This window comes from Phyllostomus discolor, chromosome 8, assembly GCF_004126475.2.
Source record: "Phyllostomus discolor isolate MPI-MPIP mPhyDis1 chromosome 8, mPhyDis1.pri.v3, whole genome shotgun sequence".
Taxonomy (NCBI): domain Eukaryota; kingdom Metazoa; phylum Chordata; class Mammalia; order Chiroptera; family Phyllostomidae; genus Phyllostomus; species Phyllostomus discolor.
In genome coordinates this window covers 80,640,458-80,662,983 of record NC_040910.2, presented here as the reverse complement: position 1 = coordinate 80,662,983, position 22,526 = coordinate 80,640,458, and the positions used below count along the sequence as shown (strand labels likewise).

Below are 22,526 nucleotides of genomic sequence, written 5' to 3'. Positions count from 1 at the left end.
GTTTTCTTAGTGATGTCCTCAAGCATGATCAGAAAGAATCAGTAAGTGATCTTTAGCTAATAATTATATACAAGGTCTTGGCATTTCAGTTAAACCAAACTAGGTATAATAATTTCAAGATATTTCATAAAAATACTTACACAAAGCAAGAGCTTTGGATCTGCATGAATTAGTTTCACCATGGACAAGAGAAGATACTTATAGCTTCTTGTCTCCAGGTCTGTAGGTTTTTCTTTAAATTTAAGGCTTGTTACTTTTTCTTTAAACGTAAGACTCTAAAAACAAAAACATGACATCATCTTGTAAGAATCAGACACTGTTCAAGATAATAGCTAGCCAACTTTTAAAAATAAATTATAAAAAAAGCTTTGAAAAAATAAACATATTTTATACCACCAAAATGTGTGGTATTAGTAGAAGCATCCAATAGTAAGTATATGGTTAATATTATTCAACTTAGAAAATCAAGTGAAAATTATTTTTGCAACATTTTAATTATATAATCTAATAAAAGTTAAGAGAAAAATATTAAAATACTTCAAATATTATTAAATATTTAAGAGAAAAATCTATATTAAAATATTGATTCCTATGTAGATGACAATTTCCAAAATGTAAAAACACTGACATTATAAAAATAAACTCTGTAGCTCTCAAAATACACTAAGCAATACATTTATCATTCATCCTTCACAGTGAGATACCAACACTTCACAGAATCTGTGACAGTATCAACTGTAAGAGCATCATCACTGCACAGACAAAGAATGAATGACCACTGTCAACTGTCAGACACCAGACAAATAAGACATGTTCTCAATTTCAGAGATGTTAAAAATGAAAAGTGCTTCTTAGAATTGATGAGATACGCTGTACAGGCAACCTCTGTATTTAATAGTTTAACAGTAAGTTTGCTTTTTCCTTCCATGGCATTTCATTTTCCTCAGGTTATAGAATATATGTATTTTGCCTGAAGAACAATGGTAAAACAGAGAAAGAACTCTTTGAGAAAGATTAATTCATGGAAAAATATGTTTAAATTACAGAGATACTATGCTGGATCCTGTGCTGGCACTATAATTATAGATGTTATGATTCAACCAAAACTCCAGCAATTACATTCCAGATCCAATACCACCTTTCTCTCTATTCTTAGCAAATATATCCCCCTTTCTTTTAAAAGGACAAAAAATATCTGTTTTGACATGTATGCCTTTATGTGAGCACATCTACAAACAGATGCAATGAATATGCAGCAGCTATGCCCCTGTAATGAAAATGTCCAAGTAAACAGCCTCTCTGCGCCAAAGGTAAAAAGTGGAGATGCACATCTACAACACGGAGCCCCTGTTCTCAGGGTTTAAGCATGAGTAATACATTTGTTATTATGCCCAAGAACACTGAAGGTCTTTGGTCTTCACAGGGGAGGAAAAGTACACATTAATCGTCAAGAATGTCCCCACACAAAAAGAAACAGCAAACTTATAAACCACAAATGTCTTACCCAAATGTATTTAATAAATTGTTTCTACTGTTTGTTCCCATTAAACTTTTATTTTCCTTTCTAAGTTGAGGTGACACCTTAGATCAAGATGAAGTTTCACTGAACAAATTTATTTACTAAGTTGTAAGTAACTCAATGTAACTGCCCTTCCCTGATGCAGCCACTGCACAGAACACAGATCAGAAAACAATGAATGTATATAAGGAGACTATAAGGGGGTTAAGGGGCCTAAATGGTAACAGGAAAATATATAATAAAGATTATGTATTTTAAAAAAGAATGATCTCTTAATTAGTAATCCTGTCCAAAAAGCAAATAATAATTTAATTATCTCATCTCTTAATCTCAGGTATCAGCAGCATATAAATTTTACTCCAGCATGACTGCCTAATACAAGATATAAGACTTGAAAAATGCAAATAAATTTTTCAATTCAAACACCTTTTAATTACTGACCATTAGTGGGTTATATAGCAAGGAACAACTTGCTAATAAAGAAGAAATATATTTCTTAACTAGAAATATATAAAGAGTAACCCATTAATTTTTTTTTTAGGTTTTACCTATTTATTTTGTAGAGAAAGGGGAAGGGAGAGAGAAAGAGTGGTAGAGAAATACCAATGTGTGTGAGATACATCTATCAGTTGCTTCTCACATGCTCCTAACTGGGGACCTGGCCTGCAACCCAGGCATGTACCCTGACTGGGAATTGAAATGGTGACCTTTTGGTTCTCTGGCCAGCACTCAATCCACTGAGCAGCATCAGCCAGGGCCATTCATTAACTTTTTAATTGATCTTCCATATTGGAAATATTGTACTAGTAGGAATCCAAGTTGGTATATATGCTTTGACCAAAAAAGAGACTCTGTCATGGCCAGGAAAAAAACCATAAATCACGAGTACTTGGACATCTATTAAGAAGTCAAACCAGGCCTGGCTCAGTTGGTTGGAGTGCTGACCCATAAGCTGAAAGGTCATAGTTTCTATTCCCAGTCAGAGCACATGCCTAGGATGTGTGTCCAGTCCCCAGCTGGGGCACATATGAAAGGTAACTGATTGATTTTTCTTTCTTTCTTTCTCTCTTTCTCTTGCTTTCTTTCTTTCTCTCTCTCCCCGGCCCCTCTATCTCCCCACTCCCAGCCTGCCCCCACCCTTCCTCTTTCTCTGGAATCAGGAGACTATATCCTTAGATGAGGATGTTTTTTAAAATCTAAACCATTTGTTAACTTATATGACTAAATTACAGGCATGTGAGGAGATTTGTTGCCCTGACTGGTATGGCTCAGTGGATTGAGCACCAGCCTATGAATCAAAATCTGCTTGTTCGAGTCCTGGTCAGGGCAACTGACGGATGCTTCTCTCTCTCTTCCTTCTTCCCCCTCTCTCTTAAAATTCATAAATAAAATCTTAAAAAAAAAAGAGCATTTGCTAAGCCAGTATCTTAAGTAGCAAAATATGCAGAAATTATACATATTTGTGAAAATTCATATATTGATTATCAACAGGCTATCCATTTCAAAACAGTAATTGATGAGTGCTAAAACAAATATTTCAAATTTTTAAAATACTACAAAAGTACAAAATAGAGAAGTAATGACTCAATATTCCTATGAAAATGGCTAAAGAGTTTAAATGATTGAAAGTTCAATCTAAGACAATAATGCAATTTTAGGCTGTTTAGTAGAAATGTGGTATGAGATACAACAGGTTAACAGATTTAATCAGTTATTACACTACATCTGGAACAATAAAATCAGACCTTAACATGCCACTTTAATTGGGAAAAAAATTAGGTTGAATTATTTCCAGAACAGAAGAAAACCAGATGGAGAAAGGTCCTGAAAGCAGGTCAAGTAAGAAATTCATTCACTCATTCAACAAATATGTACTAAATGCCTACTATAGATCAGATACTATCTACCTTATACCTGTAATGTTTACCTTATACTTGGATTGAAATTTCAAATTCTTAAAAAATTAAGTACTTGGCATTACGAAAAGTCAACTAAAAATTACTTTGCCTTTTATTTAATAAAACATCAGGGGACTTCTTGTCAAGATGGAGATGTAGGCAGACACACTTCACCTTCTGGCACAACCACAGAAAGAATTACAGCTAGGTCTCAAAAGAAGTAACACCCAGAACTGTCAGAAAACTGAGCTGTATGGAAGTCTGACAACCAAGGATTTAAAGAAGCCACATACATCCAGATAGGTGGGAGGGGTGGAGTTGCAGAGAGGGTGGAGAGACGCAGAGATGAAGTGGCCATAGAGAACTGGCGGTGGCGGAGGCGGAATGTGGGATGGTGCCACATTCACATATGGTGGATAAAAAGCGGGGAGGGATACCTTGGGAGCCAGCGATCCCAGCCCCAAGCCAGACTACACAGTCCACAGTCCAGGGTTCCAGCACCAGGAAGATAAATCCCCATAACTTCTGCCTGTAACAACTAGTGGGGGTTAGAGCAGCGGAAGAAACTGCCAGATGTTCAGAAGACCCCATTTTAAGGGCAAGCATGAACTTAGAAGGTATTCAAACCCACCCCCTCTGGGATTCCCACAAGGTCAATAGCTGGAAGGGTGCCAGTTATACATGGGAAGTAGGTGAAGGAAACAGGGCAAGCGCCAAGCAAACCTCCAGAAGCCAGACAGCATGGCACTGTCCCCTCTCCGAATCATCCTCCACACAGAGCCACAAAGTGGTGAAGCAGGTTGCCACGCTCTAGCGATCACCTGAGACCCCACCCCACACAATTTTCAGCTGCCTTTTCTACAACAGGCCATGCTACTAAGACAGGGAGTCAAAGCAGCTCTACCTAATACACATACACAAACACAGGGAGGCTGCCAAATTGGGGAGACAAAGAAATACGACCCAAATAAAAGAACAAAACAAAACCCCAGAAAAAGAACTAAACAAAATGGAGATAACCAACCTATCAGATGCAGAGTTCAAAACACTGGTGATCAGGATGCTCAAGGAAATCACTGAGTATGGCAATAACATAAAGGAAGAAATGGAGTTTATACCAACTAAAATAAAGAAAAATCTACAGGGAACCATCAGTGGAGGGGAGGAAGCCAGAATTCAGATCAACAATTTAGAATGTAAAGCAACAATAAACATTCAACCAGAACAGCAAGAAGAAAAAGAATTCCAAAAACGAGGACAGTATAAGGACCCTCTGGGACGTCTCCAAACATACCAACATCCGAATCATAGGGATACCAGAAGGAGAAGAGGAAGACCAAGAAATTGAAAACTTACTTGAAAAAAAAAACAGAAAAGAAAACTTCCTGAATTTGGCAAAGGAAGTAGACATAGACATACAAGTCCAGAAAGCACAGGGAGTGTCAAACAAGTTGGGCACAAAAGGGCCACACCAAGACACATCATAATTAAAATGTCAAAGGCTAAAGATAAAGAGAGAATCTTAAAAGCAGCCAGAGAAAAGCAGAGCTACCTACAAAGGAGTTCCCATAAGACTATGTGCTGATTTCTCAAAAAACCTTGCAGGCAAGAAAGAACTGGCAAGAAGCATTCAAAGTGATGAAAAGAAAGGACCTACATCCAAGATTACTCTATCCAGCAAAGCTATCATTTAGAATGGAAGGGCAGATAAAATGCTTCTTGGACAAGGTAAAGCTAAAGGAGTTCATCGCCACCAAGCCCTTATTAAATGAAATGTTAAATGGACTTATTTAAGAAAAAAGGAAGATCAAAACTATGAACACTAAAATGACAACACACTCACAATTGTCAACAACTAAATCTAAAAAAACAAACCAAGCAAACAACCAGAACAGGAACAGATCATAGATATGCAGATCATCTGGAGGGTTACCATCTGGGAGAGGGAAGAGGGAGAATGGGGGAAAAGAGGGATTAAGAAATATAATTGGTAGGTACAAACAGATGGAGAAGCCAAAGATTTCGTATGCACAGCCCATGGGCATGAACTAAGTGGGGGGACTGCTGGAGGAAAGAGGGTACTTGGTGGAGGGGAGCAAAAAAGGAAAAACTGGGACAACGACAATAGTATCAGTAAAATATATCTTAAAAAATAAATAAAACATCACTGTCTTGCTCTTTTGGCTGTAATTCTGTAGGCTAAATAATCCCAAAACATATGGCATAGCCAACTTCTCTATGTGAACACCTAGCAGGGGTGCCCAACCTGCGGGCCGCATGTGGCCCCAGAAGGCTATGAATGAAGCCTAATACAAAATCGTAAATTTACTTAAAACCTGTTTTTCTGCTCATTAGTTCTTGTTAGTGTTTGTGTATGTAATGTGTGGGTCAAGACAACTCTTCTTCCAGTGTGGCCTGGGCACGCCATAAGGTCGGGCACCCCTAAAGGTAAATAATCCTCCACCACAACTACTGACAACTGGGTAAGAGTGAACTACCACCACACAAAACCAAAATATTTACTGAGTAAGGGAACTTGGAAAAAGAAAAACATGCCAGGGAAGAAGCTGTTTAAATTATCTTCTAATGATAAACATGTTAGATTTTCATCTGAAATGACATGATGTGACTAGATGGTAACTAAGCGCAGAAAAGTCAAAGAAAGCAAGGACTTTTCTGAGATAGTTACAATGGGTCATACTTACAGCCACAGAAGCCCACTGCCATGCAAAACAGTGACTGGTTGGCATTTGATCATGTGAGAGACAGCAGCCAATAAGAATAGAAAATAAGCAGAAGACAAAGCACCACCAATCAATGTCAAGAGTTGCCATGTATAATACTCTTACTAAAAATAAATAGCAATATATGACTTCTATAATTCTGTAATTATCTGTTTAAAAGGGTCCCCCATGAGTTTTAAAATTCTTTAAAGAGTACTAATTTGTTAGAATACCTAATCTGAAAGTCTGTTTTTATTAAGTTTAAACACAAACTTCAATATTGAAGTGCCTATCATTTTTAAGAGCTCAGAGCATGTTCTGATTATTTTATTTAAAATAAAAATTAATTTTATTTCTAATTTTGTATGTGTAATAGTGAGCATCCAAAGGTAAATTGCATTAGTAGGAACATTCACTCTAAACCAGAAGTCAGCTTTCCCTACTCATCTTCAAAAGATGATGAGCTAATCAAAATACTTTTGATTCATAAAGAAAAAAACTATTTACAAAAGTGACATTAAGATTCTGACAGCATTTTGTGAGAAAATTTCTCTAAGAAAAATAAGTTCAACTCACTGAAACAGTGTCGAAAACCACAGTGCAGTCAGTATATGACGTATCACAGTACTTACAGAAAAGGAAGGACACATTTGATTTTCTAAAATAATCAAAACAGCAGGAACAGGAGAAAGACATTGAAAAAGCAAGAGGAAGAAGGTGGGATTATATAAGCACAATCAATCTTACCGGTGCCATTCGTATTGCTGGGTGGGCTCCGCAGCCCTGCACTGCTTTATGAAGTGTTTCACCAAACATATTTCGAAGTTCAACTGAGTGACAATACACGGCATCAATCTTAGGCCACCAATCCAATGCAGACTGGACAAAAACAGAAACCATAAGAAAGGAAAAGTACAAACTTGCGTAAGTTATATGCTCTGGTTACTACTGTACTTTGTTTTATCCTTTTGTGAGAAACTTTCTAAGACCATGCAAACACACACCATGATTTCCAATGTTTGCAAATGATATCTTTAATTCGAACCATACATCCATTTTAAAATATAACAAATAAGAGACAAATCATCTGCTTCATGGGCACGATCATATAGAGTGTCTCTTCTCACTGGTAAGTTAGTAAATTTGAAAAGCAGAGTCTTTAAAGAGCTAATTCAATAGCCAATTGTCACTTATTAGTTTAATGTTTTACACATTTCAGAAACATGTACATATATATTACCAAGTAATATTGTGGTTATTCATATTTACCAGGTAAGAATGTGACTATCAAAGCTTTAAAAGAGATTAGTGGTTCAACACAATGTTGAAGAAACACGTGACAAACAATCACTTATATGCCTACAAATAACAACAATGATAATTACAACATCAAATTAGTAAATGAAATAAAGCAATTAGTAAACCTATAATCTTAAACTGATAATGCAATAATGGTACAATACATGAAAAGACTAATGAGCACCACAAAGACAAATTGACCAGAGCTAAATATTTTTAAAAGATAATTATTTTATGAAAACATTTTTATATTTTGGTTTAACCAGTTTAGTTTTGGTTCTAGTTTTTAATGCCTATTTTATTTGAATGTGTATCTTTTAAAAAAAGATTTATTTATTTTTTAGAGATGGGGAAGGGAGGCTGAAAGAGGGGACGAGAAACACCCATGTGCAGGAGAAACACTGATTGGTTGCCTCTCGCACAATCCCAACAGGGGACCTGGCCTGCAACCCACGCATGCGCCCTGACACAGAATCGAACAGGCAATCTTTCAGTCTGTGTGATGATGCCCAACCTACTGTGCCATACCAGCCAGTGCTGAAAGTGTCTCTTTAACTTTTATATTTAAATTACTTACTATATTGTGAAAAATAACACTTATAAAAATCAACTAAAACTATACAGTTTATAGTTAATACAAAAATGGATGAATTTTTACTACATATGGAAAATGTGCAAGGAATTGGATTACTTAAAATATAGACTTCAGCTCTAGTTGGTGCGGCTCAGTGGACTGAGTGCCAGGCTAAGAACCAAAGCATCACGGTTCGATTCCCAGTTGGGATACATCCCTGGGTTGCAGGCCAGGTCCCCAGTAAGGGGTGCGCGAGGGGTAACCACACATTGATGTTCCTCCCTCTCTTTTTCTCCTCTCCCCCTCTCTAAAAATAAATAAATAAAATCTTTAAAAATATAGAGAGAGACTTCAAATTTATAATATTTCTGCTATAGAAAACACCTGAAAGAATAACTGAATTAGTAGGTAAGAGCGATTTAATAGCTTTACATCCTACTCACGGGTTCCTTCTTATTCAAAACTAAGCTAGTTAAATTCTCAACATTTAATTTCTCCATCCATAATTTTCAGAATATTTTCAGTAGTACCAAATTATTACTTTAACTCAAAACTTTGAATTTAAAACTTATTTACTAGATAAATTATACAACCAATTTACAATACATAATTTGAATACCAAACTACAGTGAGGAAGGAACACTAAAGCTGTGAGGAAAGAAGTAATTTTGGGGGGATAATATGATTGTCACTGCTTTACCCTCAACTTAGTTTATTAAGCTAATTCCTAAACAAATGATCAAGTTCTAGTTTGGTTATATAACTAATTCTTTAAATCTGGGTCAATCCAGTCATCTGGCTTGTCCAAACAATCAATACAGAATGATTTCCATACATTTACTAAGAATACAACTTGTATTAATCAGCTTAAAATAAGAAAAGCTGAATAATCACAAAAATGCATTGATAGAGTCCTCCTTACTCTACTGACCTCATAATATGAAGGTGGGGGCAAAAAAACTAAATTTATTTATAAAAATATTGTATTTATTCTTACATGTTTAAACTTCAGTCACCTTTGAAGTACTGTACTCTCCATTTGATACAATACACCTATGGAGAAATTTTCTCCCACTGCTCAAAACAGTTTTTGAACTTGTCAATTTTGATGCCTTTTAGTGCTTTGCCATTTTTGATTCAGTTCTTCCACATCAGCAAAACATTTCCCTTTGAGGACTTTTTTCATCCAAGGAAGCAAAAATAGGTCTCTTGGGGCAAGATGGGGCAAACAGGGAGGGTGGAGCAGGGGGGGTCATACCATTTTTGGTCAAAAACTGCTGAACACTCAACATGGTGTGAGCAGGTATGCTCATAAATCACCCATCATGAAATGGGTATAAAAAATTTCAGTGAAGCTGAACACAGCCTCTCACAACACCACTAGCTGGTACAGATACAGATGGATTCCTAGAACACTGGCCTAGCAGGGGGAGCCTGTACTACCAGGGGCCCACCATTCACAAGATAATTCTGGCTTTTTGGCGGTCCCCCGAAAACCAATTAAAGAGAGACGCACCCCATATAACATCCTATTAAAATTGTCTTTTTTTAATTTTAGTTTATTGGGGTGACATTGGTTAACAAAACCATACAGGTTTCAAGTATAAAACTCAACAAAACATCATCTGCACACTGAGTCATGTACCCATTGCCCAAAGTAAAGTCTCCTTCCATCCCCATTTTCCCCACTGCCCTCTTCTACATCCCTCATCCCTCTTTCCCTCTGGCTACCACCACACCATGTCTGTGTCCATGTGTTTTATATACAGAAATCCCTTCACCTCTTGTCACCCAGCCCCTCAAACCCCATCCCTCTGACAGCTGTAAGTCTATTCTATGTATCTATGCTTCTGTTTCTATTTTGTTTGTTAAATTATTTTATTAGATCCCACATATAAGTTAGATCATATGGTATTTGTCTTTCTCTGACTAGCTTATTTCACTTAGCATAATATTCTCCAGATCCATCCATGTGGTTGCAAAAGCTACCTTGCCTTTTTTATGACCAACTAGTATTCCACTGCATGAATTACCACAGCTTTTTTGTCTACTCAACTATTGATGGGCATTTGGGCTGTTTCCAGATCACACTACCAGGTATACCCTATAAAACAACTTGATTTTAACTTAAGATTTGGTGATTTTCATAATGGCTAATTTTCATAATTTATAAATTCATTCATTTTAAAGTAAAAGTTAAAGATACACTTTCAAATAAAATAGGTACTAAAAACTAGACACCACATAGTTAAAAATTTTGTGTTCTAAGCAGTTACTAAATGTGTCCTTTTTGAAACAAGTCAAAGTAGACATTCTTTTTTTCCTTGAAAACACTAAGTTTATTGCCAAGCAAATGGCAATACTTTTATAATATGATCAAACTATGTGGCAATTCTTCAAGAGATCATTTAAATAAATTTTAAAATGCCTTGGAAATAATTTCTTCAACCGAAGCCTCTCACTACAAAGAGACCATCTCATCTCAATCTGTGAACTATCCATAGTAAACCACAATAAACTGCTGTAAGGAAAAAACGGAGTACTAGGTACTACACCAGCTACACCATGTTCTACTAATGACTAAGGCAGACCTGTTCCTATATGTGTGTATTATTTCTTTAATTTCCCAAATGTAACAACATATCTAATTTAGCCTATCAGAATCCTATAAAGAGTAAGAACTTAACTTAGGTCTTGCAAGTACAATGTATCTCTTATGACATGCCATAGTAACAAAGGTAATAGTACCATGGGTACCATTTTAGAAACTCATGAAATCTTACATTATAGTAACACTCAAATAGTGAGCAGATTTTCAGATTTCTTTAAAAGAAATAGTGGAATATTTCAGAGCAAAACACTGTACTTATGAACTGAGTACGGGTATGTTTCACAAAAGCAAAAACAAAACTGCAAACACCATTACTACTTCTAAATAAACTCTCAAAAATACAGCAGTACAACTTGTGAGAATGTGGCAATTTTAAAAAATATCTATAAGCTGGCTAAAGAACCATGGAAGAAGAAACTTATGAGGTGTATTGAACCAAGAATCATTCAAAATGAAATCTTACACTATGAATGAATTTAAGATTACGAGTCCAAATGTCCAAGAAAATTTCATGTGATTTCAAGACAAAACATTTTCATAATACCTGTCTTCAGCAAGATTCTATAATAATTCCTTGAATTTACCTACTTACTTTATAAACAGTTCTTTTGGTCAGAAAGTACTTTAGAGTCAGTATCTATTAGTCTCAAACCAAAGGGGGGAAAACCCAACAAAAATAATACACCAAAGTCTATAGTTATAAAGTATCATTATCAAAAGTATAGCTTTAAAAGATACTTTACAGGCTCAAACTTACACTCCTTTTCAAGCTATTCATCGAAAGGTTACTGACGCTTACTATTTTAAAACTTAATCAATATAGATTTTTTTTATAAAAACAGAATTCGTATTGATGTGACTTCTGATACAGACACACGCCACCCGCACACATGCAGTACTCGTCAGAGTACAGGAGGATGCACAACCGCTTCACCACGTACACTGAGGCATGCATGAAGTGCCACTCCAGGCATGCTTCACAGCCACGAAGGAGCAGCTCAGCCACTTACAGCAGTGCCGAGTCCATGCTTGAAAGTGCTCTATATATTCAATTGTAGACAAAAATATTTTACAATTAAAGTAACTAGCCACAAGTATCAAAAAACTATATGCTTGGGTTTATTAAATACAAATTTTAAGCATTTATGTGAAGCCATCCACTCTAATAAGTGGAATCTTTTAGTATTATAAACCAAAGGGGAAAAAGTAATCATCTTTACTTATTTCTGAATTACACATAAGCTTGAGGGGGAATATCAACTTTTTTTTTAACAGACTTGAAAATAAGCCTTGAAGGTACAATGTACTGTCTCATTACACTGGTAAAAGTACAGATTTTGAAAGTTTTTAATAAAAACACATCTTCTCTGCAATCAGATTCATTAAACTTTCCCTTTTGGAACAAACTGCATTTACTGTTACGTCTACCTATAAGTTAACCCACTGATACTCAACTGAGGGAGGCACCATTCCCTCAGGCAATTTTAGTCGTTCATAATGTTTGGGGGTGGAGAGGGGGAAGGGGCACAAATGGCATTTTAATAAAATATGGACCAGGGATGCTAAACATCCTGCAACACACAAAGTAGTCCTGTACAACAAAGAATTATCCTACCCCAAACACTACTATCACCCCACTGAAAAAAATTAAATGTCACTAAATAATAGCTTTATTAACAGTCATTTGACCCCTGCAGAGATGGGTAAAAGAAAATGTGGGCATACTTTTCTTTAATTCAACACATCCAAGGCAAATGAAGATGGGGAAGTTATTTTTAACTCACCAGAGACACACTCTTAAAATGGATTTGATGATAAAGAGGACAAATATACCTAAGTCATCAATGATTAAAGTCCTTTTTAAGGGAGAAAAATGGGAAAAAGTTAACTGATTTATGTAAGTGTGAATATCTATAAATGGATAAAAATGGAGCTATGGTAAATAACACTTGAGAATCTTCAAAATATGATTTCTGGATTTTTTTTTTCCTATATAGATGATTTCTGGAATTTTTAAATCAATGGTCCAAATCTGATAAGGTTTTGCTATCTTTCTATTGAAAGTACTCTCATCAGAGTTGAAGGTTTCATTAAATACCTTTTAATGAGTTTGCTTATTTTGTCTGATATGGTTTTGTAACATGTAAACACCTCTATTTAAGTGTGTTAATATTTCACTTGTTTAAGGAAGACTAAAAAGTACAATCAAGTATGGTCTCACCATTATTTAAATGAGCCATACTGGGATACAACATAACTACCACCTTTAACCCAAATGGTAAGGTGACAAACCAGAACACATCAAATGCTGGGAAAAAGCTAAGGGTATTAAAACAGTATGTGATAAGCTTTGGGGTGAAACGTTAAGTTGTATTTTCAGTGTCACTGATCTCAAGGACTTTGGATCCAACTAAAATGTTTTAAAAGGTTTAATATTGCCAAAGGATCCTATTAAGTCCACCTTCCTCATTAACGGCCCTCAGGTAAAGATTGAATATGAAAAATACAACTGTATATACGTTATTAGATATAAATAACCACCTATGAGGAATCTTTCTATATCATACATCTAAATTCAGAACCTTCTCCACATGAAGGACATCTTTCTTAAAAAGAAATTTTAAAAAAAAGAAAAGAAATTAAGTAATTTAGCAATACCTTTTGGACTTACATTGGTGATGATTCGATGGAGTGAATTTACCAGCACGTAGTGAAATGTAGATGGGGAATTCTGAGCCAGGCAAATCTACAGATGAAAGAAGAAAAGGGAGATTATTTCTGTGAGAAAAATACTCAGTAACACAAATGAGGACAAAAGGAAAAACAAAAAGAATGTTTTTAAAAATGGAATAAATTTTAAGGTCTTGAAATTAACACTGATATATAATATTGAACAATACCAATACAAGTGGACCTATTCATCTTTCTAGCCTTTTCACATTTCTAAAGGGTCAACAGCATCAGTAAATATAACTGGATAAAAACCGATGTTCTCACCTTAAAGTGTTGGTTGTTGTGAGGGCTTATACGAAAGCAAGAAACGAGGCAGTCAATCATCAGATCCACATCTGCAGGCTGACTGCCTCTCGAGAATGGTTTACTTGGATTAAAAAGCAGGTTCTATGAAAATCCCAAAGGAAAAAAAAGCCTGTAAGCAGCCACGCAGTATTTCCTTTACTAGCATTTAATATCAACACATTGTCCACACAGATGGCAGCAACATTCAGTTGCCAGAAACAGCACAAAGCGCTGACACTGTGGCCCATCAGTCTGATAAACTTCTTACTATTCTGTGTGTAATACCTTCCAGGTCCTAGTTATACACTGTTATAAAATCAATTCTGAATATTTATGTCACTTTAAGAAAACAGGTTAATTATGTGTTTTCTTCATATTCTACACCACTTTATTTAGCCCGAGGAACACAGTAAAAATAAGACCAGGTTCTATGAACTCATTATCAAGGAAGACTCAGAACTTTAGTATTAGCAATGATCTTCAACAGTGATTTAGTTTAATACTTACACTTGAAGTTTACTTCTCATTTAATTTTTTAAAAGTTCACAGTAAAGAAATAATAAGCATGTTACCTTAAGATCAACCACCATGGACTGAACTAGCAGGAAGATGACGGAGTTATCTTCCCAATTGATGTAGGTGCTTGCTTTACACAGTTTGACGCAGGCGATTGCAGCACTCTCAGTCAGCTGCCTGCTTCCTCCATGGCCAGCAAGTGCTTTTCGTAGACTGTCCAGAAACAACTTCTACAGAATTCAAATATAGCAAAAAGACAATATATGAAGGTTCTCAGATTTCTAATTTATCTAATAAAGTAGCACACGATCAGCCTCTAAAAACTGTGCTCTAAAAATCCCCACGGACAGGACAACGGTGTGGTGACTGTGGGGGCGGGGCTATGGCGGTGAAGAGGGTGTAAAGGGATGAAAGGTAATGGAAAAAATACAATAAAAACACAAGAAAAAAATAAATAATTCATAACTGACATCCACAGGTTTTAATTTCTCAATTAAAGTAGTTGTCTTTCAAATATTTCTCAAGTCCAAAAAGAACAGAATCTGTTCATGTTTGTTGTTGAATTATTAAAGAAACATAAAAAACAGGCCTTTCCAAACAAGATGGTTGACTTCTTAACCCTGAATTCAGCTGATCATATTTTTTACATTATCTTTAATTTCTAAATATTCATGTATCAAAATAACTAAATATTACAGAATCTTGGTTACGGTCTATGTCAAACCACCCATCCTTATCTAAAACTCCAGGCTATATTCAACCTTCATTCTTCTAAGATTGTACCTAAGGTGGGTCTGTTGCTCTGAATTCTGTTCCTTACCAAAGTTATCCTTTCTTGTGATTTCAAACCCTCTCTGCACTTACAAATTTCTCCCTTTGGCTTTTCTAGTAAATGAAAACCTCACATCTCCACTTATACGTACGTACTCTCAAATATAACATGGCAAAAGCTCGACTCACCAAACAACAACAGAACACACATTCTTCTTAAGTGCACATGGAGCAATATGCAGGACAGACCATATGTCAGGCAACAAACAAGTCTTAACAAATTTTGAAAGATTGATATCATACAAAATATATTTTCTAGTCACAATGAAATGAAACTAGAAATCCCAACACCAGAAGGAAAACTAGAAAATTCACAAATAAGTAAAAATTAAACACTGCAGGTTAAAGAAAAAAATCACAAAAGAAATTAGAAAATAGCTTGAGACAAATCAAAGTGAAACACAACATATTATAAAACTTATGGCACAGTGAAAGCAGTGCTAATAACTTATACTTGCAAACTCTCACATTAAAAAAGAAAGCTCTCAAATCAATAACCTAACTGTATACCTTAAAGAACTAGAAAAAGAGCAAACAAAACCCAAAGCTAGCAGAAGGAAGGAAATAAAGTTTAAGAGCAATGATAAATAAAATAGAGAACAGAAAGTATAGAAAGAGATCAACCACCACCCTACATATGTATATCTTGATATGAATGTTTGTATAAGTAGAAATGAATGGAAAGATACATACCAACCATTAACACTAGTTATTAGCTCATAAGGAATCTGACTAGAAAAGAGTGAGATACATAAAAAAATACTGTTTAAAATCCAGAAAGTCTGGATTTTAAAAGTCTAAATTTAATAATATAAAAAGTGCTAGAGAAAAATATGTAAGCTTATTGGAAAAATCTTAGAAAGTTTCAGACACAAAAGTCACATATTATATGATTCCATTTATGTAAAATGTTCAGAACAGGCAAATCAATAGAGGCAGAAAGTAGACTCGTGATTGCCAGAGGCTGTGGTGAAATGGGAATAAAGAGTAACTACTAATGGGTATGAGTTTTCTTTTGGGGATCATGAAAATATTCTGGAATTGGATATGATGATGGTTGCACAACTTTGTGAATATACTAAAAACTACTGACCTATACAATTTAAAAAGGTAAATTTTATGGCATGTAAATTGTATCTCAATAAAATGAATAAATAAACTCTTGGGAGAAATCTGACCAAAAAAGCTAGAAATTCAAAAAATAAATAAAAACATACATACATACAGGACTGAGTTGACTATATACACATTTTAAGTATCTAAATAGCAAAAACAAAAACCCATGAAGTTTACAAAAAGAAACCAAGTAAAAAGTGTCCCACATCCTACAAGTCAACAGTAGACAAACATTCAATGGAAAATGGGAAATCCGCAGAAGATATACAAATGGCCAATAAACATTTGGAAAGATATAGGTGTAATTATTAAAATATAATTTCACTTAAGTACTACCGAATATATATTACCTTTTTACCTATGTCTATTTTCCCAATAAACAAAAAAAATTACTATTTTGAAGGGCTCTGAAACAATCTAACATGAAAGCTGGGATGCAGACCTAATGGAGTGCCACAGCATCACAGACTCTCCCAGGATTATACACTTCACTGATTTAACCATCAATGCCCAAAGTCTCTAACCAACACATCTACGAAGTACTGAATCATTCAGCTGATTCTGAACATCACATATGGCAAATCATGCAAGAGCCCATCCCGTGTTCAGTCAGCTAAGAGCATTTCTCCCAAAGTGACAAAAGGAAAAAAAATGTATTAGCAAAACAAACTGCACACAGAAATTCAAATAAAACAGTTAAGATTAATACCTAGGTCTTATTCTTTAAAAATTACAGTACCCCTTAGAATTACCTGTTGTCCTAGTGACAATTTCACTATTGATGGCATATGTGGTATCCTGCCTTCCCAATAAAATGCTGTAAAAACTCTTCTAAAATACCTAGAATGAGTTACTAGACAATTTCTTTAGCACCGAGTGAACACATACCTAAGCGGGTGCAAATGTATCACAAAAGTGTAGTAGGGCTACCCTTGCAGTGAGTACGAAAGAAACTATGCTTAATGCTGACAGAAGTATCACTTAGTCTTCTCTGATAAAAGAATGAAACTAGGGATTATTTTAAATCTTTAACTAGTGAATGGTATCATTTATTTCCCCTCCAAATAAATTTATGTACAAGTGTGTCTCCACTAAGGCCAGCAAACATACAGGCCTAAAATGGTTACTTTAGGCCTTCATGTCTGGACATATGGAAATAACTTTGCCCCCCTCACCTTATTCATGTTATTTTCATCAACCGCATCCTTGGTTATGTCCTGGATTACTTCTGGACACAAGATAAGAAGAATGATCTGTAGTGGCCAAACTGCCGCTTTACGTTTGGTGCTTTCTGCAAAACCATCCACCAAGTCAAAGAGTTTTTCTGCACACTCTATGTGAAAAATATAAATATTAAATATTATTAGATGAGAAGAAAACCTCTGGCATCAAATTAAAAGCTGGCATTATCCAAAAATCCAAGGGCTACGTTTTTAGAAGATACACTTGGAAGTTCACTTAAACAAAGTCATTCAGGTAAGCAGACAAGCAATGTTATATTGTCTGTGTTATCAGAAGAGCTATCTTGATCCACCCTAGAAACACCCACATTTTGGAATGGCCAAAATTGTGTTTGGTCTCACTGTGAAGCGTCTTAATGCAAAGTCTGATGTACCCAAGGAACAAGGACTGGACAGCTTCAGGGATCTGTGTTCTTGGCCTTGCAGGTGTGTCTGGAGAGTTCTAAGTAAGGATTAACACTATTGTATACACATCTCCCTTGATACAAAATAAAGCCTCAGAGCACAATAAAGTGCTTCTTGGCAATACAGAGCCATCAAATACCCGATCTGCAACTCTAATTAAAGACGAGAGCTTCGTTTCAAATATCTTTCTCTATTTGCTTAAGAAAAAGAAAAAGGGTTGAGGGTAATTTAAAAATATGAGAGAAAAAAATTCCCTATTTGGCATCAATTGATAAGAAGTAAAGGCACCTTATAAAGAAAAAATAACTTGGAAAGTGATAGATTTTTACCTCATAAGTAAGAGTTCAAAAGACAAAAAAAAATAACAATCTTATCCTTACCAGCCATATCAGTCTGTGGAATCTGGTATAGCTTTGTAAATTCATCTGGGTAATTTTCTACCCAGTTCCAAAATGCCTACAAATAATAAAACATATTTTTTTACATGAAAGCAGGGATATTTTCTTAACACAGTAAATAAAATGTCACACAGCTCCAATTATATCACAAACTTCTAATTTCCTTAAAAAAAAAAACACTACAATGCATCTTCCTAAAAATTAATGTAAAATTATCACTCAAGCGATGACTTTTTGATTCAAAATCTTAAAGACAGCAATATTTATAGCTAAAAACTAACAAAATATAAATACCAAAGAGGTTATGACTTACTTTTTCCAGGCTATTTATAACTGCTAACTGTGCAACCTTCTTTAGGGCTTTAAATTTAAATGCTGTTTCTGGGGGGAAAAAAGTTTTAAAATTAATTCTAATTAGTTAGAACAAATGCAATCCAAGCTACTACTACTAAAAACACTAAATAAAACAAAACAAAAAAACCCCTTTTGTTCCAGTATTGTTTGTAAGCAATGTAAAGCAAAGGACAATTAATGTAAACCAAAAACTCACTGGTTATGTCCACTAAAAAAACAAAAAAAGTAGACACGGCCGGTCACGATGCAGAGTGGCAAGTGATGACGCCACCTAATTCCCTGCAAACGAGTGAGTTTGACTCAGCAGAGGAAAAGCCTATTAACTATGAATGGACTCCAATTCAGATACCGAGGCTATCTGTGTCATGAGTGAACTGTTCTCAGTTTCTTGGTTTATGTGCTCTTCCAGGTTGTAAATTTAAAGATACTAGAAAAAATACCCCCAAAAGATACAGAACTAAAGAGCTATGGTACACAAGACATATTGTGTTCTGCACTATAAGGGAACTATAAAAACACAGAGTCGCAGCCAGGACCAGTATGGCTCAGTTGGGTGTCATTTCTCAGAGTGAAAGGTCGCCAGTTTGACTCCCAATTGGCACACATGGCTGGGTTGCAGGTTCAATCCCTGGTCAAGATGCATACAACAGGCAACCAATAGATGTTTCTCTCTCACACTGATGTTTCTCTCCATCTCTTCCTCCTTCCCTTCCCCTCTCTCTAAAAATAAATAAATCAAATCTTTAAAATATGTAAGTCCCAAACCCTTCAGACCTCTACCAGCAGTATGCAACTATCACTTATCATCCAGTCCCAACCGGAGGGATGCCTGACACAGCTGGTGAAATAATGGAGAACCTTGCAATTTGCCTTAAAATTAACCAAAAAACCTTAGCGCACTGTTAGGGAGGAGCTGGGAGACTTTGTGCTGTAGCCATCAGCGCGTCTCCTGCTCTATCTATCTGATGCAGCATTACCACAGCAAGCCATAGACAGCCTGAGAGACCCCAGAGGGTCTGGGACAATACAGACCATGATGCAATATAATTATCTTCATGATTTTGGGGACAAACTAGATGCACATCGATCATCAACAGTTTTACTACCAAGATCTCTATCCAGGGCAAAAAGGGAATTTCAAACAGTATGTGTATATGACCATGTCTGAAACTTAAGAGTATTCAAATATAACTTGTATTAGACTAGTAGTATTTTCAACTTGAATGTAAATGTATTTGTACAGATATTCCTAAAGCTTTTTTTAATAATAAAAAAAGTAAATATGCTTTGAACCACAAAAGTTGTTGTGGTTGTTTTTCCTTTCTTTTGTTTTTAATAATTTGCTTTTAAAAAATATGAAACACATGGTCATTGTAGAAAATTCAAAAAGTATACAATAGTTTAAGGGAAGTTAAAACGTCATCCATGATTCCGCCATTTGGAGACCACCACAGTCAACAATTTGGTAAATTTTCTTCCATCCATTTTCCTATGCACATGGAAGACAAATATATTTACTGTACCTGAGGTTATATAGGCTATATCAAAGTTGTTTTCATTTCACATAATATCCTAAATTTTCCATATCATTAAAAATTCTTCCTACACATATTTGATGGTTCTGTACACAATAGTAACCACTACTTAACAGTTACAACATGCCAGGTATTTTCAACCTAATATATTTAATTCTTTCAAAATCGCAATGCTTTTAGATATTAAAAAGGAGCGAACTGTTTCCAACATTACAGATCTAATAAATGATTATATTGGACCTCAAAGCCATAGTCTTTTCAGTATGCTTTGTTCTCTTTCAGAATATTTAAGTCACTGTATTAAGTCACTAAACATTTTCCAGCAGTTGTACATTAAGATATTCCCAACATTTCACTATTATAAATAACACTAATAAATACTTTTATATTCAAATCCTTCCCATAATACTAATTATTTAAGGTAAATAAATGTCTTTTTTTTCTAGACTTGCAAATAAATAACTTGCTCTCCAAGTCAGTTATAAAACATATCCCTTCAACGTTCCTTGCTCTTGCTCCCATTTGATTTTCAAATAATGGCATTTCATTTCACAGTGCTCTTGAGCCCTTTTGCTTTCCTATGTTCATCAACCCTATCTTTTAAAAAAAAATTTGTATCCTCATCTGAGAACATTTTTTTCATTGCTTTTAGAAAGAAAAGGAGAGACAGAAACATCAATGCGAGAGAGAGGCATCAATCGGCTACCTCCTGTACGCACACCCAGACCAGGAATTGAACACGGAACCCAGATATGTGCCCTGAACAGGAATCGAACCCACAACCCTATGGTTATAAGACTATGCTCCTACCAACTGAGCCACATCAGCCAAGGTCGTAAACTTTACCTTTTTTCACATCTTAAATATGTTATATACAGTAACCTATTTTCAATTCCAATGTACATATGTATCATTACTCCAGTTCTACAGGTTTCTGACAGAACATCTTACTGATAGCTCAAACTCAATAATACAAAACTGAATTTATCATTTTCCTGGCTAACTTCTTCTCTTTCTTTCTTTTCCATCTTCAACCAGTTTTCTCTGCAATACACGGTGATACTTTTCTTTTACCTCATATAACTACATTAATCACCAAATGCTATGTGATGTATTTTACTCAAATGCTATATATTCGCCCTGGCTGGTGTGGCTCAGTGGACTGAGCGCCAGCTGCAAACCAAAGGGTCATCAGTTCGATTCCCAATTGAAGTACATGCCTGGGCTGTGGGCCAGGTCCCCTTATAGGGGGTGCATGAGAGGCAACCACATTGATGTTTTTCTCCCTCTCTTTCTCCCTCCCTTCCCCTAGCTCTAAAAATAAATAAATAAAATATTTTAAAAATACACACAAACGCTATATATTCTACTGCTTAAATACTACATCAAATTGGTTCCCAAACTACTGCATTCTATCCAGACTTCCACTACCCTCACTATTTTTCACTCACATTACTACACAACCAAGTCCCAGACTTTCAAATAAACTTCTACCAAGCCATCCTCTAAATTTCAAGCAAAACTGTATAACTAAACTAAAGTACTAATCCCACCTTAATGCCTTTTCATCACTTCCCATGGCCGCTGAATTAAAGCCTCATAAGCCATAAGCACAAGAGTATAGGAGTTAAGTACTTTGGCTCTAGGGATGGGCAGATGTGATTTGAATTTTACCCTGCCACTCACCAGCTCTATGGTCTTGGGAACGTCACTGAAGCCTCAGTTTCCTCATCTACACAGGGGATTATAAAACTACTACCTGCTTCACAGGGTTACTGTGAGGACTGATGAGAAAAAGCACGTAAACTACACAGCGTGATGCATGGCACATACTGAAAATACAACATATATTACTGCATTTTATTTATATAATCTGACCTACTCTTGTAACTCCATATCTTGCTCTTTTCCTCTTAATATCTGTCATCCACAAACAAATGCACTTATTCTCTCACATTATGCTCACCCTGTTTGAGTTTGCCACATTGCTTTGCAAATAATTTGATATTTACTGTATCTTCCTCTCAGTCGGGGCACATGCCTGAGTAGCAAGCCAGGTCCCCAGTAGGGGGCGTGCAAGAAGCAACCACACATTGATGTTTCTCTCCCTCTCTCCTTCCCTTCCCCTCTGTCTAAAAATAAATAAAATCTTTAAAAGAAAAAGAAAACAAAACAACATATTTTGAAAATTATACCATAGAACTGTTGAGGTTTTCAAAGTTAATATAATGTAATCTCCTTTTACATCAGACATTAAAAACATTACTAACAATTCCTTAATCAGTACACAAAGTAAAATAATAAGAAGTATGAACCACAGGATTTCACATTTAAGTTAGCCAGGATCCAATATTATATAAAACTAAAAAAAATTTTGTTTTGTAAAATGAATTTAGGTATTTATACTGAGTTCATGAATAATGTTCATTGATATTTGATTGTTATCAACACTTACCCCCTTTCCACAAAAAGTCAATTCTTTCTGACA

General features: G+C 35.4%; 1 protein-coding gene and 1 pseudogene across 9 annotated transcripts in view; one reads left to right on the top strand and one right to left on the bottom strand.

The window, feature by feature from the left end:
• NF1 (neurofibromin 1) overlaps nt 1–22,526 on the bottom strand; it is a 226,277-nt gene that overhangs the window by 142,704 nt on the left and 61,047 nt on the right. For all 9 annotated transcript variants that reach the window (XM_036033383.1, XM_036033384.1, XM_036033379.1 and 6 more), the window contains exons 6-13: nt 18,463–18,530; nt 18,132–18,207; nt 17,281–17,438; nt 14,215–14,388; nt 13,622–13,744; nt 13,296–13,370; nt 6,888–7,019; nt 141–275 (exon numbers count right to left, since the gene is read on the bottom strand). In XM_036033383.1, the coding sequence (XP_035889276.1) occupies nt 141–275; nt 6,888–7,019; nt 13,296–13,370; nt 13,622–13,744; nt 14,215–14,388; nt 17,281–17,438; nt 18,132–18,207; nt 18,463–18,530 (941 nt within the window). The remainder of the gene's footprint in view (nt 1–140; nt 276–6,887; nt 7,020–13,295; nt 13,371–13,621; nt 13,745–14,214; nt 14,389–17,280; nt 17,439–18,131; nt 18,208–18,462; nt 18,531–22,526) is intronic.
• Nucleotides 18,537–20,667, top strand: LOC118502134 (annotated as a pseudogene).